General features: G+C 51.8%; 2 protein-coding genes across 6 annotated transcripts in view; one reads left to right on the plus strand and one right to left on the minus strand.

Moving 5' to 3' along the window:
• Window positions 1-5,733, minus strand: part of PRMT9 (protein arginine methyltransferase 9) — a 14,775-nt gene extending 9,042 nt beyond the window's left edge. Inside the window, exons 1-3 of the mRNA XM_078863203.1 lie at window positions 4,123-5,733; window positions 2,986-3,134; window positions 766-1,011 (exon numbers count right to left, since the gene is read on the minus strand). Coding sequence (XP_078719329.1) covers window positions 766-1,011; window positions 2,986-3,134; window positions 4,123-4,347 — 620 coding nt within the window. The 5' untranslated portion in view covers window positions 4,348-5,733. The remainder of the gene's footprint in view (window positions 1-765; window positions 1,012-2,985; window positions 3,135-4,122) is intronic.
• An 878-nt stretch (window positions 5,734-6,611) lies between these two features.
• Window positions 6,612-12,026, plus strand: part of ARHGAP10 (Rho GTPase activating protein 10) — a 104,725-nt gene continuing 99,310 nt past the window's right edge. For 2 of the 5 annotated variants that reach the window (XM_078863205.1, XM_078863208.1), the window contains exon 1: window positions 6,613-7,463. In XM_078863205.1, the coding sequence (XP_078719331.1) occupies window positions 7,310-7,463 (154 nt within the window). In that variant the 5' untranslated portion in view covers window positions 6,613-7,309. Of the gene's footprint in view, window positions 7,464-12,026 lie in introns of all 5 variants that reach the window. The other 3 variants (XM_078863207.1, XM_078863209.1, XM_078863204.1) reach the window with 2 other exon arrangements.

A 12,026-nucleotide genomic window follows, 5' to 3' on the forward strand; every position in this document is an offset into this window, starting at 1 on the left:
AGAGCAAAATTACGCAAAAACAGCTGTAATCGGAGCTTCTTTTCAGCCGGCCGGCTCAGTAACCTGGACAATATAGAAATGCACCCGGCACACCACATCCAGTATACTTCCAGCTACGGCTGTGGCTACTTGTCACGTACCCTCTACTGCAGTCTACCAGCGATATGGCAAATATTCCGTGGGCAATTAAACCCCAATTGTAATAGCCTCCTGATCCGGGAAATCCCGCCTCAGAGTGGATACCGAGAGAAGGCGAGAGAAGCAGAGGAAGACAGCGGAAGAGACGGTGAGATGAAATCAAAGAGTTGTGGGGGCCGGAGCAACTCAAGTAAGGCAGAACTGGAAGAAAATCGGGGAGTCCATTTCGCAGCAGTGGGACGGTACATGCTGACGACAACAGGAAACTAAAACTAAACATTTTTTTATTTTACCAGGTAAGGCCCACTGAGATATTTAGCTCTTTTTCAGAAGCGACCTGGCCTCAAATGATCGCTCAACGAAGTGTCTGATCATGTGGATATTTATACCAGCCAAATACTCTGAACGCATTTTTGTAAATGCGGAGCAAAAACCAGATGACCCGGAGAGAATTCCACACAACCACGGGGAGAACATACAAACCCCAAATATACAGGCGATAGGGTTGGGATCAAACCCACGACCTCCTGCATACCAGACAAGGTAGTTAACATCTCGCCACTGCGCCTACACATTTCTACAGACCTTCCTCCCTCGCTCTCTCACTCGCCGCTCGCCCCGGCTAACCTGAGAATGCCGGTTCCCGCGCCGATATCGAGCACCGTGCAGCCCGCGTCCCCGCGCTTGGCGACGGCGCGGCGCAGGGCGTCACGGTAGGCCTCGTTGCGCCGCCGGTCGTTGAGCATGGGGAAGTGCCAGCGCTCGAGGAGCCAGCTGGCGGCGCGGCGGAAGTTCTCCCTCGCCGGCGCCCACCCCGGAGCGGATCGCAGCGCGCGCAGGAAGCAGGCAGCCGCCTCGTCCCAGAAGCCCAGCCTGCGCCGTGACGGACCGGGTGTGAGAGGCTGCGGGCCGGCCTTCGACCGTCTAAGTCAGGGATCTGCAACCTTTAAGACATAAAGAGCCACTTGGACCCGTTTCCGAAGGAAAAAATAAACTGGGAGCCGCAAAACCATTGCAACATTTAAAACAAATATAACACTGCATATATTGTTTCTTACCTTATTGCTATATACAGGATCGTGCAGTCAGCTGTCAATCTGAATAAAAAAAGGACTTTTTCACTTAACAATGTAAAATATATTTTTGCAAATTAATAGCTAAATTACCTGGTTAATGGGATTTTTGCTCCTGAACCTCAGTGCACAGTGTCTGCACATCAGGGCTGTAAGACGTCACCTTCATTTTCACACAGGCTTGCAAGCTGTCATCTGTGAGGCGTGATCGATGTTTGTTTATAATATAGTTCATGTTGGAGAAGACCTGCTCACATACATATGTGGAGCCGAAGATCGACAGGACTCCAAATGCATACTTTTTCATGTTTATATAAGTGTTGGGGATGGCATTCCATGTTTCGAATACAAGTTTGTCCTGTTTGGGAAGGTTTTCAATATCACTCCATTTATGATTCTGAGCCAGAATGGCTACATCCTCAAGAGTAGCGGTCAAGCATTTGAACTTGGACACCCATATATCTTTGTCGGCTATATCGGCCAGTTCCATCTCAAGATCAGGTTGACTTACACCTGCAAATGCAGTCATATTCAATAGGGATGGATCGATCGCCAGGGGAGTGACAGGGAAGGATAATGTCGTTTTTTCCTCTCTGAACTCACAGAATCGTTTCCCAAACGAACTTTGCATTGTGGTGATTGCAGACTTGAAATATTCCAAATTTATCGTATCATGACTTTGTTTGAACTCTCTCAAAGAGGGAAAGTGAGACAGTGTACCTCTCTGTAAATCTTTGACAAACACTGTCAACTTGTGCTCGAATGCCAAAACCTCCTCCAGCATGTGCAGGGCTGTGCCTCCTTTCCCCTGAAGGGTTGTATTTAGCGTGTTTAGATGTGCTGTCATGTCTACCATAAAATGTAATTTTTCCAGCCACTCTGGCTGTTCCAGCTCAGCAAAGGTGAGCTCTTTGCTGCCCATGAAGGTTTTTACTTCTTCCAAACATGTGACAAAGCAACGGCAACGTTATTGCCTGTCACCGGGCGGGCAGTGTGGAGCGGAGCGGCGACCTGTCAGCAGCGGCAACGCCACAGCAGGTGTCACAGTGCGCCTCCTCCCCTCGCTAGCATCCGCCCCGGAGCCGCGGTCAAGGTTCAAAAGAGCCGCATGCGGCTCCGGAGCCGCAGGTTGCCGACCCCTGGTCTAAGTAAACGATCGGCACATCCATTTTATTGCAAGCGGAGTGAGAGCTGACGGAGGGTCTCGGACCGACTAATGCGCGAAGAAACCGTCGGCAGGGTTGGAATTGTTAAAGCGAAAGGCTGCTGCGGTGGGGGATCCAAGTTGTTTATATGGAGTGCTCTTGCCAATAACGTGGGGTAATCCAGCTGGGTTCGATTAGCAAGCCTGACTTTGTGGATGAGAGAAGGTTCAGAGTTTGATTGTTTAAACAAATGCTGCTCGATATTATCGGTCCGGAAAGCCAAATAGGCTGGGGGACTAAATAAATGTTTATTTACATGTGGACGCAGAATGCAGTTTTGCTTAAATGTTACCCATAAAACAAAAACAAAAAAAATTCCAGGTAAGGCCCACTGAGCTATGTAGCTTTTTTCAGAAGCGACCTGGCCACAAATGATGGCTCAACAAAGTGGCTCGTCATTTGGAAATGTATAGCAGCCAAATCATCACGAGTATGCGTACGAGTCTCAACGCGAGGACAGGGCTTAATTTTAGCCGGCTCTGCGAAAATAAATTCCCCCACCCGGCACACCGCATCCGGTATACCGCTCGCGATGGCTGCGGCTCTTTCTTAGCGAATTCCCCGGGCACCTGAAGAGGCTCTCGCCCATCCCGTTGAGGATGAGCTCGTCCTCGGGGTAGAGCGCCAGCGCTTGCTCGTAGCAGTCGAAGGCGTCGCGCGCGCGACCCAGCTCCTCCAGCTCGCTCGTCCACGCGCGGGCACAATCATGGAACTCGGCCTGCATCCCCGCCGCACACAGCGCCGCATCGCACACCAGCATCACATCGCATCATCGCATCGCCGGCTACCATCCTCATCAAACCGCTTTCCGAGACGTTCACGTCGCTCGCCATTTGCCACGCAAGCTCGTCGTTCACCGCCACCCCGCGCTTCCATCACTTATCCTTCGCCCATCACAGGATCCCTTTAGCATCATCTCCCGTTCTATTTGCCACCCTGACAGCGCACTCTCGTTGCTCAACCGTGAATGTTCTTGCTGGTGGCTGGATGCGGTCCATAACTAAATTTGCTGGCGTCTGCCGACTTCCTGATATTACAAACACCTCTGGACCGTGGCTTATTTCAACCCGCGACGTATATATGAGTGTGTGATCGTCATAAACGAAACGATTAATTACAATTACCACCGTCCTAGAGTGTGGTGTGTGCGTTCTGAAAATGCACCTTCTTAAGGAATAGGACTCAACACAGTACAGTTGAATATTCATAACAATTGGTCAATAGTGGGATGGGACAAGCGTAAGACAATTCCACTAAACCACCCTTCTGCTAGATCCTGCAACAGGGACGAACGTTGATGATGGACGACGATGATGGTTTGGGTAGAGGCTTAATTTCAGCTGGGTCTGTCTGGGTGACGGTCACCAAAATGTCTAAACCCAGCACCCCACATCCATTTCCCATCTCGCTGTGGCTGTAACTGCTGGTCCCGTGCCTACTTCAGTCTAAGCAGCGACCGTTGCTCCAAATCATCACCAAGTTTCACAACCGAGGATTAATGAGTCGGCAACACATTCAGTGACGTTAACCCCTTGGGTTACGAACTTGGTGATTTTTTTAGATTGATCACGACGATTGGTGATGGTGACCTTGATGACAATGACGAATAAAACGAAAGTTGATAACTATGACCACCACCACCACCATCATCACCATCACCACCACCATCATCACCACCACCATCATCATCACCATCACCACCTCACCTGCACGGATGACCGAAGCTCAGGCGCCAAGGTGAGCGCCAGGAGGTAATGGGCGAAGCCCGTGCCCGGGTCCTTGGCCTCCACCAGGTCCCTGGCGAGCATCAGGGAGCGGTGTCCTCCACCCCGAGCCGTGTCCACCTTCTTGTCCCTTCCACCCTTCTTCTTCCTCATCCTCCTCCTCGCTCCGTCCTCGTCGTTGCCGCCACGGGCGTCGCCGGACGACATCGGCCGCAGAGGGTGGCCACAGGGGGCCCACTCAACAACGTGGCCGGCTCGACCAGAGGACGTGTGGTTATTGATGTGGGCCCTGACCCCTGACCCCAACTGTGGGCGTGCCGGTGGTGGTTGTGTTGTGGGTGTTGAGAAGAACGTAATCAACCAGGTAGGGTGTTGACTGTTATGTTATCCGACTCTCTGTTGTATTACATTACATTTCTAAGTATACTAGATTTGTGTTTCTATTTCATTTATACCTGATGACGATTGCTTGTGTTGCAATCGAAACGTCGTATGCTAGTATTTAATTATTTTCTCTTGATACGTGACTTTACCGAAAGAACCAGAGTAATTCCTGCAGTCACGAAAGCTCCAAATTAAGTATGTTGAGAGGGGGTTTGGGGTGGCTGAGTGGACTTGCCCACGACTGGGTGCCACCAGCGGTGTCAAGATGGGCCACAGCGCGTCTTAGACGTTGCCAGCACCAGCCTCTGCCAGTATTTGCAGGGTGTCGTTTAGTTGACCGCGAGTTTAGGAAGCGAGACGAAAGTTGCGTTTCAAGATACAGTAATTGGAATGCGGCTTATGCAAGGAAGGATGTAAATTGCCATCATGTTCAATAAAGAGCTAAAATGTTGTACTGTACAGATGTAGTTCAGTCCTAAACAAACTCAAATCGAAATATTGCAAATTGAGACCCAACAAAGATGGGCCAGATACTGAGACATTGTATCCTCACTTCTTCTGTATTGCTCCAAGTCCCCTGCTGAACGCTTAATTAATATATACCATCGTCAATGAACAGAGTAATTTGCCTCCCGTGAAGTGTGACGTTACATCCGATGTTTTGTTTTTAAACCCATTATTAGGTCCTTGGAGAGAGAAACAACCCCAATTTGATTTCCGAGTCCCAATCGGCGTTATTCCTGGGCAAGATTAACACAGCTACAGTACTTGACTTGGTATAGGGGGCGCAGTGGTTAGCGAACTGCGCTCCGAACCGGCGCTCCCGAGTTTCAATTCCAATATCGAGTGATATCAGAGGCTCTTTCACTTCACTAAGCGCCACAGTGACCGGCGTGGCGAGGTATGGTCAAAACAAACAAAGCCTTGTGGTCCGACACGGCCCTTCGCGAGCGAGAGGCCTTTATCCAGCGGCGGATTGAAAATGTCCGTCAAGTATAAAGCGACGACTGAAATGGCGGATAAAGCTTCCCTTCCACCTTCGCTAGTTTAGCCCTTCGTCGACGTGATGCTGACACGTTGACGTTGTACTTCTGCGACTGAGAGAGACGCGGTGCTTTGCTGCGCGCACATTGCGAACGCAAACTGCGCCGCGCTGCTTGACAACAACCCACGTGCACCTCGCTCCCTCCTCCACTCACCCCGGAAGCTGTCACGCGCACGTGCTTCCGGTTTATCGCCCCCGCCCCCCCCCACATTAAGGGGCGGGGGGAGTGGGAGGTTGGTGGGGGGGAGGTTGTGTGGGGGGAGGTTGGGTGGGGGCGGGGAGAGAGGGGGGTGGGGGGGAGAGGTTGGTGGGGGGGAGAGGGAGGTTGGTGGGGAGGAGTGGGGGGTTGGTGGGGGGGAGTGGGGGGTTGGTGGGGGGGAGAGGGGGGTGGGTGGGGAGAGGGGGTGGGTGGGGGGGAGAGGGGGGAGGGTGGGGGGGAATGGGTGGGATGGGGAGGGAGTGGAGTGGGTGGGGGGAGTGAGGTGGGGTGGGATAGGGGGAGAGGGAGGTTGGTGGGGGGAGAGGGAGGTTGGTGGGGGGAGAGGGAGGTTGGTGGGGGGAGAGGGTGGTGGGTGGGGGTTCAGGGAGTGGGGGGGACTGGGTGGGTGGGGGGGACTGGGTGGGTGGGGGGGACTGGGTGGGTGGGGGGGACTGGGTGGGTGGGGAGTATTGGGGTGGGAGGGAGTGGGGGTGGGGTGGGGGCAGTGGGGTGGGGGGGTGACAGCGCCCCCTCGTGTCTGCAGATGAAACAACGATCCCATTGTTGTGCACGGAACCCAACTCGTGTTGGCGACGCGACGCCTGCCGCGTCGGCAACGCTGCACAAGCACACGCAGGGGCAATGAGTAACAAGGCGACGTTTCGGGCAATGACCCCCCCCCCTCTTCTTCTTCATGGAACATTCTTGATTGAGGCTTAGCGAGCGAGGAGACGGTAGGGGGAGGACGGGGAAGAGGAGGAGGAGGGGAGAGAGTGAGGAGGAAGGAGGAGGTGAGGGTTGGGGATTGAGGGTGGAGGAGGAGGAGGGCTGATGGCTGGGAGGGGTTGAGGGTGGAGTAAGAGGAGGAGGGTGCAGTTGTGGTTGGGTCGGGGTAAAGGCGAGGCGAGAAATATAATTTGAACGAGGACGAGCGAGAGGCGTGAGAGAGAAAGAGAGAGAGAGGAGGGCGCGGAATGGAGAGTGGGGTCGTTTGGAAAGTGTCTCGCATGAATCTGGCTCGCTGTAGTTTCGTAATCCATTATTGATGCGAGCGGCCGTGTTAGCGCCGTCCGCACCATCACCACCATCATCATTATCACCACCATCATCACCACCTTAATCGATAACATCATCGCCGCCGGCAGCAGCACCATCACGCCCGTTAACACCACAAACAATAGCATCGCCAGCAACAACATCAACAACGACGGTCATTGACAGCTCCACCACCACCACGTAGCCACAACAAACGACACCACCGACAATAGCATCCACCACGAGAACACCATCAGACTCATCAACCGTGTCCAACCATCATTACACCAACTCTACCATCATCATCGCGGAGATCAAATCCATCACCAGCACCAACATCATCATCATCACCACCACGATCACCAATACCACCGCCATCATCATCATAGCGTAGATCAAATCCATCATCACCATCATCATCGCGGAGATCAAATCCATCATCACCAGCACCAACACCATCATCATTATCACCACGATCACCGCCGCCGTCAATCAGCGACATCGCCATGGGTCTGCCTCCGCTGGAGTTTAGCGAGTGCTACTTGGACAGCCCCCAGTTCAGGGAGAGGTTGAGGATCCACGAGGCCGAGCTGGAGAAGACGAGCAAATTCATCAAGGAGCTGCTCAAGGCCGGCAAAGCCCTCATCCAGGCGGACATGGGTGAGCTCTTGTGACAACGGGGGCGCTGTGAGATGTTAACTACCTCGCCTGGTGTACAGGAGGTCGTGGGTTAGATTCCGACCCTGACGCCTGCTGCTGTATATGTGGAGTTTTCGTGTCTCTCATCATCATCACGGTGGCTAGGAGATGTTAACTACCTCGTCTGGTGTGCAGGAGGTCGTAGGTTAGATCCCGACACTGACGATGCCTGCTGCTGTATATGTGGAGTTTTCGTGTCTTTCTCTCATCATCATCACGGTGGCTAGGAGATGCTAACTACCTCGTCTGGTGTGCAGGAGGTCGTAGGTTAGATCCCGACACTGACGATGCCTGCTGCTGTATATGTGGAGTTTTCGTGTCTCTCTCTCATCATCATCACGGTGGCTAGGAGATGTTAACTACCTCGCCTGGTATGCAGGAGGTCGTAGGTTAGATCCCGACACTGACGATGCCTGCTGCTGTATATGTGGAGTTTTCGTGTCTCTCTCTCATCATCATCACGGTGGCTAGGAGATGTTAACTACCTCGCCTGGTGTGCAGGAGGTCGTGGGTTAGATCCCGACACTGACGATGCCTGCTGCTGTATATGTGGAGTTTTCGTGTCCTCTCTCTCTCCCCGTGATTGTGTGGATTTTTCTCCCGGGTCCTCCGGTTTTTCCCCCTCCACATTTAGAATCAACATCACGCGTTTAGGGTATTTGTCTGCTAGAAATAGCCACATGATAAGCCACTTAATTGGGCTATAATTTGTGATAGCCTGGTTTCTTCTGAAAATGGGCTTTAGGGGCCGTCCATAAATGACGTCACGCGATTTTGGCGGATTTTTGACCCCCCCTCACACCCTCGTCACACAGCGTCACAAAAAGTCAGACCCCCTCTCAAATATGACGTCACAAAGCTCTGCCCCCCCCCAAAATAAAACTAAAAACATGCTTCAAAACACTTTAAACTATTATCATTGCAGTGCGTATTTTATGTGGCGCTGAACTCTGATGTTGTAGGAGAAAACATTTATTAAAAAGGTGGCGTTGGAAAGCCGAAATTAGCATAAAATGAACTTGAAAATATTCAACGTCTAAAACTAAAACTGCAGATGTTCAGAATATTATATTGAAATTCTCTTATAATTATGAATACCGTGTGGGTCGGTGGCTTAGGGAGGCCGTAATCTAGCAGTGGATAGACATTGGCTTACGATGATGATGGTGACGAGTTCGAAATTGCGTCTGTGTGTCTAATCAATATAGACAGTATCACCAAATGTGAAAGGGCACATACCTCGTGCTGCAATCTGCATTCCATGGGTAGGTTGTACGTAAACGCAAAGCGGATGGTTGAAATCGGCCTTTAATTGTCTCGGTGTGTCAGAGCACAGATTTTACTGGTAGGAACCTCCTGGTTACACCAGACCACATGGGATTATTGTGTCCGTCCGTCGTGCATCAACAAATTGGGAGGGGTGGGGCTGGGTGGAGAGGGGAGGGTGGGGAGGGGCTGGGTGGGGAGGGGCTGGTCACCCCGTGGTGCCCTTATAAAACTCAACGTTTAACCTACTCACGCCGGCTTGTGCCCGCCCTCACAGTCGGGCATATTTGCGGAATACACCACGCCGCCGTTGACCCTGGCCATTGACCGAGCAACCCAACGTTCCTACCAGCTCCCTCCACAGGAATGTGTTTAATGCCATCTGTGCCTGCCTGCATGTGTCCCGTTCTGGCAGTGGAGATTAATAATATACGTGCTGTTGTTTGTACTGCATGTGTATGTACAGTATGCTGATGTACAACATTTATAAACTGTTAAGTTACGGTGGCTGTACATTGCCCAGCGTGGTGAAGTATGGTCAAACTGTTCACGCGTGTGGAGTTCTTCATCCAGCACATTGTTATTACGGTGAGGCGCAGCCCTGCAATGGCTTGCCCAATGTCTCCGCTGGCAGAAGGGAGTTCTCGAGAGCTCACTTTGAGGGTACGGAACTTTGGCCTACTCTTCCACGCTAACCAAACGTCTCGCGAAGGAAGGGGCCGACGGCAGACACGGAAATAAATAAGCACCACCGTCATTATCGCCACCATCATCCATCATGGGTGGTTAAAGTTAGTTCCTCCTCGTGATGCCATCACCACTCAAGTGGGAAGTCAGCAGTAAGCTGCCCCATTGATGGGCCCTATAGACTCTGCCTTTTCGGAAGCTAAGCACGGTTCAGCCCTGCCGTAGTTTGGATGGGCTGCAGAGGGGTACTTTGATTGCAGTGCAGGAAAAAAACCACAATTATTGTACGGTACTTCTATGCCCCCCGCGTCTGTGCTCCCTGCCTTCACCAGCTGGCATTGGCCAGCGTAGCAAGTGTGGTCAAATTATGACATTATGAAATTATGACATTATGACATTATGAAATTATGCGCGCGGTGTGTGGAAGCACTCATCCAGCAGTGGATTGACGAAAAGGGCTCGATGCGTGCGTAACATTGTAACCATAGTGACAACACAAAGTTCCACCGTGTAGCCTTAACAGACTGTTGGGGCAAGTGCTGTTAGCGAGCACTTATGAAGGCCGGCACGGCACACGAGGGGGTGGGTGGCCAACACCATGCCCGGCCGCCTTTGTCTCCCCAGTGGCGATGTTTACTACACACCGCACAAGATACACATTTGAGGCTGAGTCGACCTAGGGGAGGCCTAGGGGAGGCCCAGGACCGGTTCAGATAATAGTCACTGGTGTTGGCCGTGAGCGGGAATCGAACCCGGGTCAGCCAGGTTCATAGCGTAGCGCGCTAACCGCTGCACCACCGCTCCCCACAACCATAGTGACAGATACACACACACAGCGTAGACGTATATCCTCATTCACAACAGGGCAATGCTGTGTTCATTTGTACAGCAGTACAAAGACAAAGGTCCCCCGGATGGCCTTTAACAGACTGTTGCGGCAAGTGTTGCCATTCGAACGCCTACGAAGGCTGGAACGGCACATGATGGGTGATGTTGCCAACTCCACGCTGAGGCCCCCTTTGTGTCTGCCCAGAGCTGACGTTTTACACACCGCACCGAATGCCTCATCCGAGGAGGCTGTGTCGACCTGTTGTTATTGTTGGTCGTAAGCGAGAGACATGTCGTGATTGGGTACAGGGCAACGCTTTATATTGGTGTGTAGAATAGTACGCAAATACTGTCCGCAGACGACACGTAATACCACACTGCTAGCAGCCGGTATTTGTACAAGGCACTGTAGTCTATTACCGCACAGAAGAATCGGTGGTGCATATACACATCTCAGAGCTGTTATGGTCCGTGAAAAATCCCATTATCTCGGGCCCTATTCGGCCCATTCATCATCCGTGTTTTTCTCCCCCCCACCCCAACAGATAAGTAGCGGTACATTCGCGAGTGACCCCCACGGATAACGGGATCCCCGACCATTCGCTCCCCACTCCACGTCATGGGGGATAAGGGGGGTTTGTGTATCGCCTGGATGAGAGCCTTTTGAGACATCGAAGATATTCTGGAAAAATATATATTTTTGCACTAAAATAGAGGCAAATAGATGAACGAATATAAAATGTTCCACGTCTTCGCTGGACACTGCTGTATGCGTTTTATAAAAATGCAGGCATTTTTTTGTATACATCTAATGGCGAACGGGTGAAGGGTGGCACAATGGTTTTCATGCTGCGTTTTGAACCCGGCCACCTGAGTTTGATTCCAGGCCACGGCTGACATCAGCGACAAGCAATTTCGGGAACAAGTGCTGGCCCCTCCCTGCCTTAAGCGACTTGCGCTGACCAGTGTGGTGAAGTATGGTCCAGCAAACTTTACATGACCGAAGTGGGGGGGGGGGGGGGACCATCCAGCCGTGGATTGATCAAGGATTGTACATTTGTTCTTGTGTAGTTCACACCAGGATATTTAAAAGGATCCGAGACCCGCAGTTCCGCGTGGAGTTGAGTGGGAAACCGCATCGACTTTAAATACGAAAAGCATAGCCACTGCAGATATGAAATGAATTTCCATTGCACCCAAGTGCGGTTTTAACAAGGGCCTTGCGATCAACTGGTTCTTGCGCTGGTGGAAACACGACTGGTGGGTGTCCACCGGTAATTGTCATTGACCTTAAATTACACAATGTCTCAAGATGCTTTGATAACAAGCAGCGCAAAAACAGCGACTAAAGGGACGGTTGGTTATGAAGGTTTGTGACAAAGTTGTTGTGATGACAGTATTATCATGTACAGTGTTACCTTTTGCGCCTATGATCCACTGACGTGGAATGTGCCCAGTCTTGTCAAATCGCTGCAGCTTAATATGGGTTGAGCTTGGAGAGTGCTTGGATGGGTGATAACCGTGCGTGGCAGGTGTTATAGGCTGTGGGGCGACGTGGTTGGCAGCGGAGGACAGTGCCGCAAAATCCCTCCGTTGTATTGTGCATCTATGCTCTTGTGCCTGTGTGCTTCCCGCCTTCACCAAACCCCCTGCCACTGACCAGAACGGTGAAGTATGGTTATATAACCCACGCTACCCGCATGGCATGGGGAGCACTCATTCACATTTACAACTTGGGGGACA

This window comes from Lampetra fluviatilis, chromosome 15 (assembly GCF_964198595.1).
Source record: "Lampetra fluviatilis chromosome 15, kcLamFluv1.1, whole genome shotgun sequence".
NCBI classification, from domain to species: Eukaryota; Metazoa; Chordata; class Hyperoartia; order Petromyzontiformes; family Petromyzontidae; genus Lampetra; species Lampetra fluviatilis.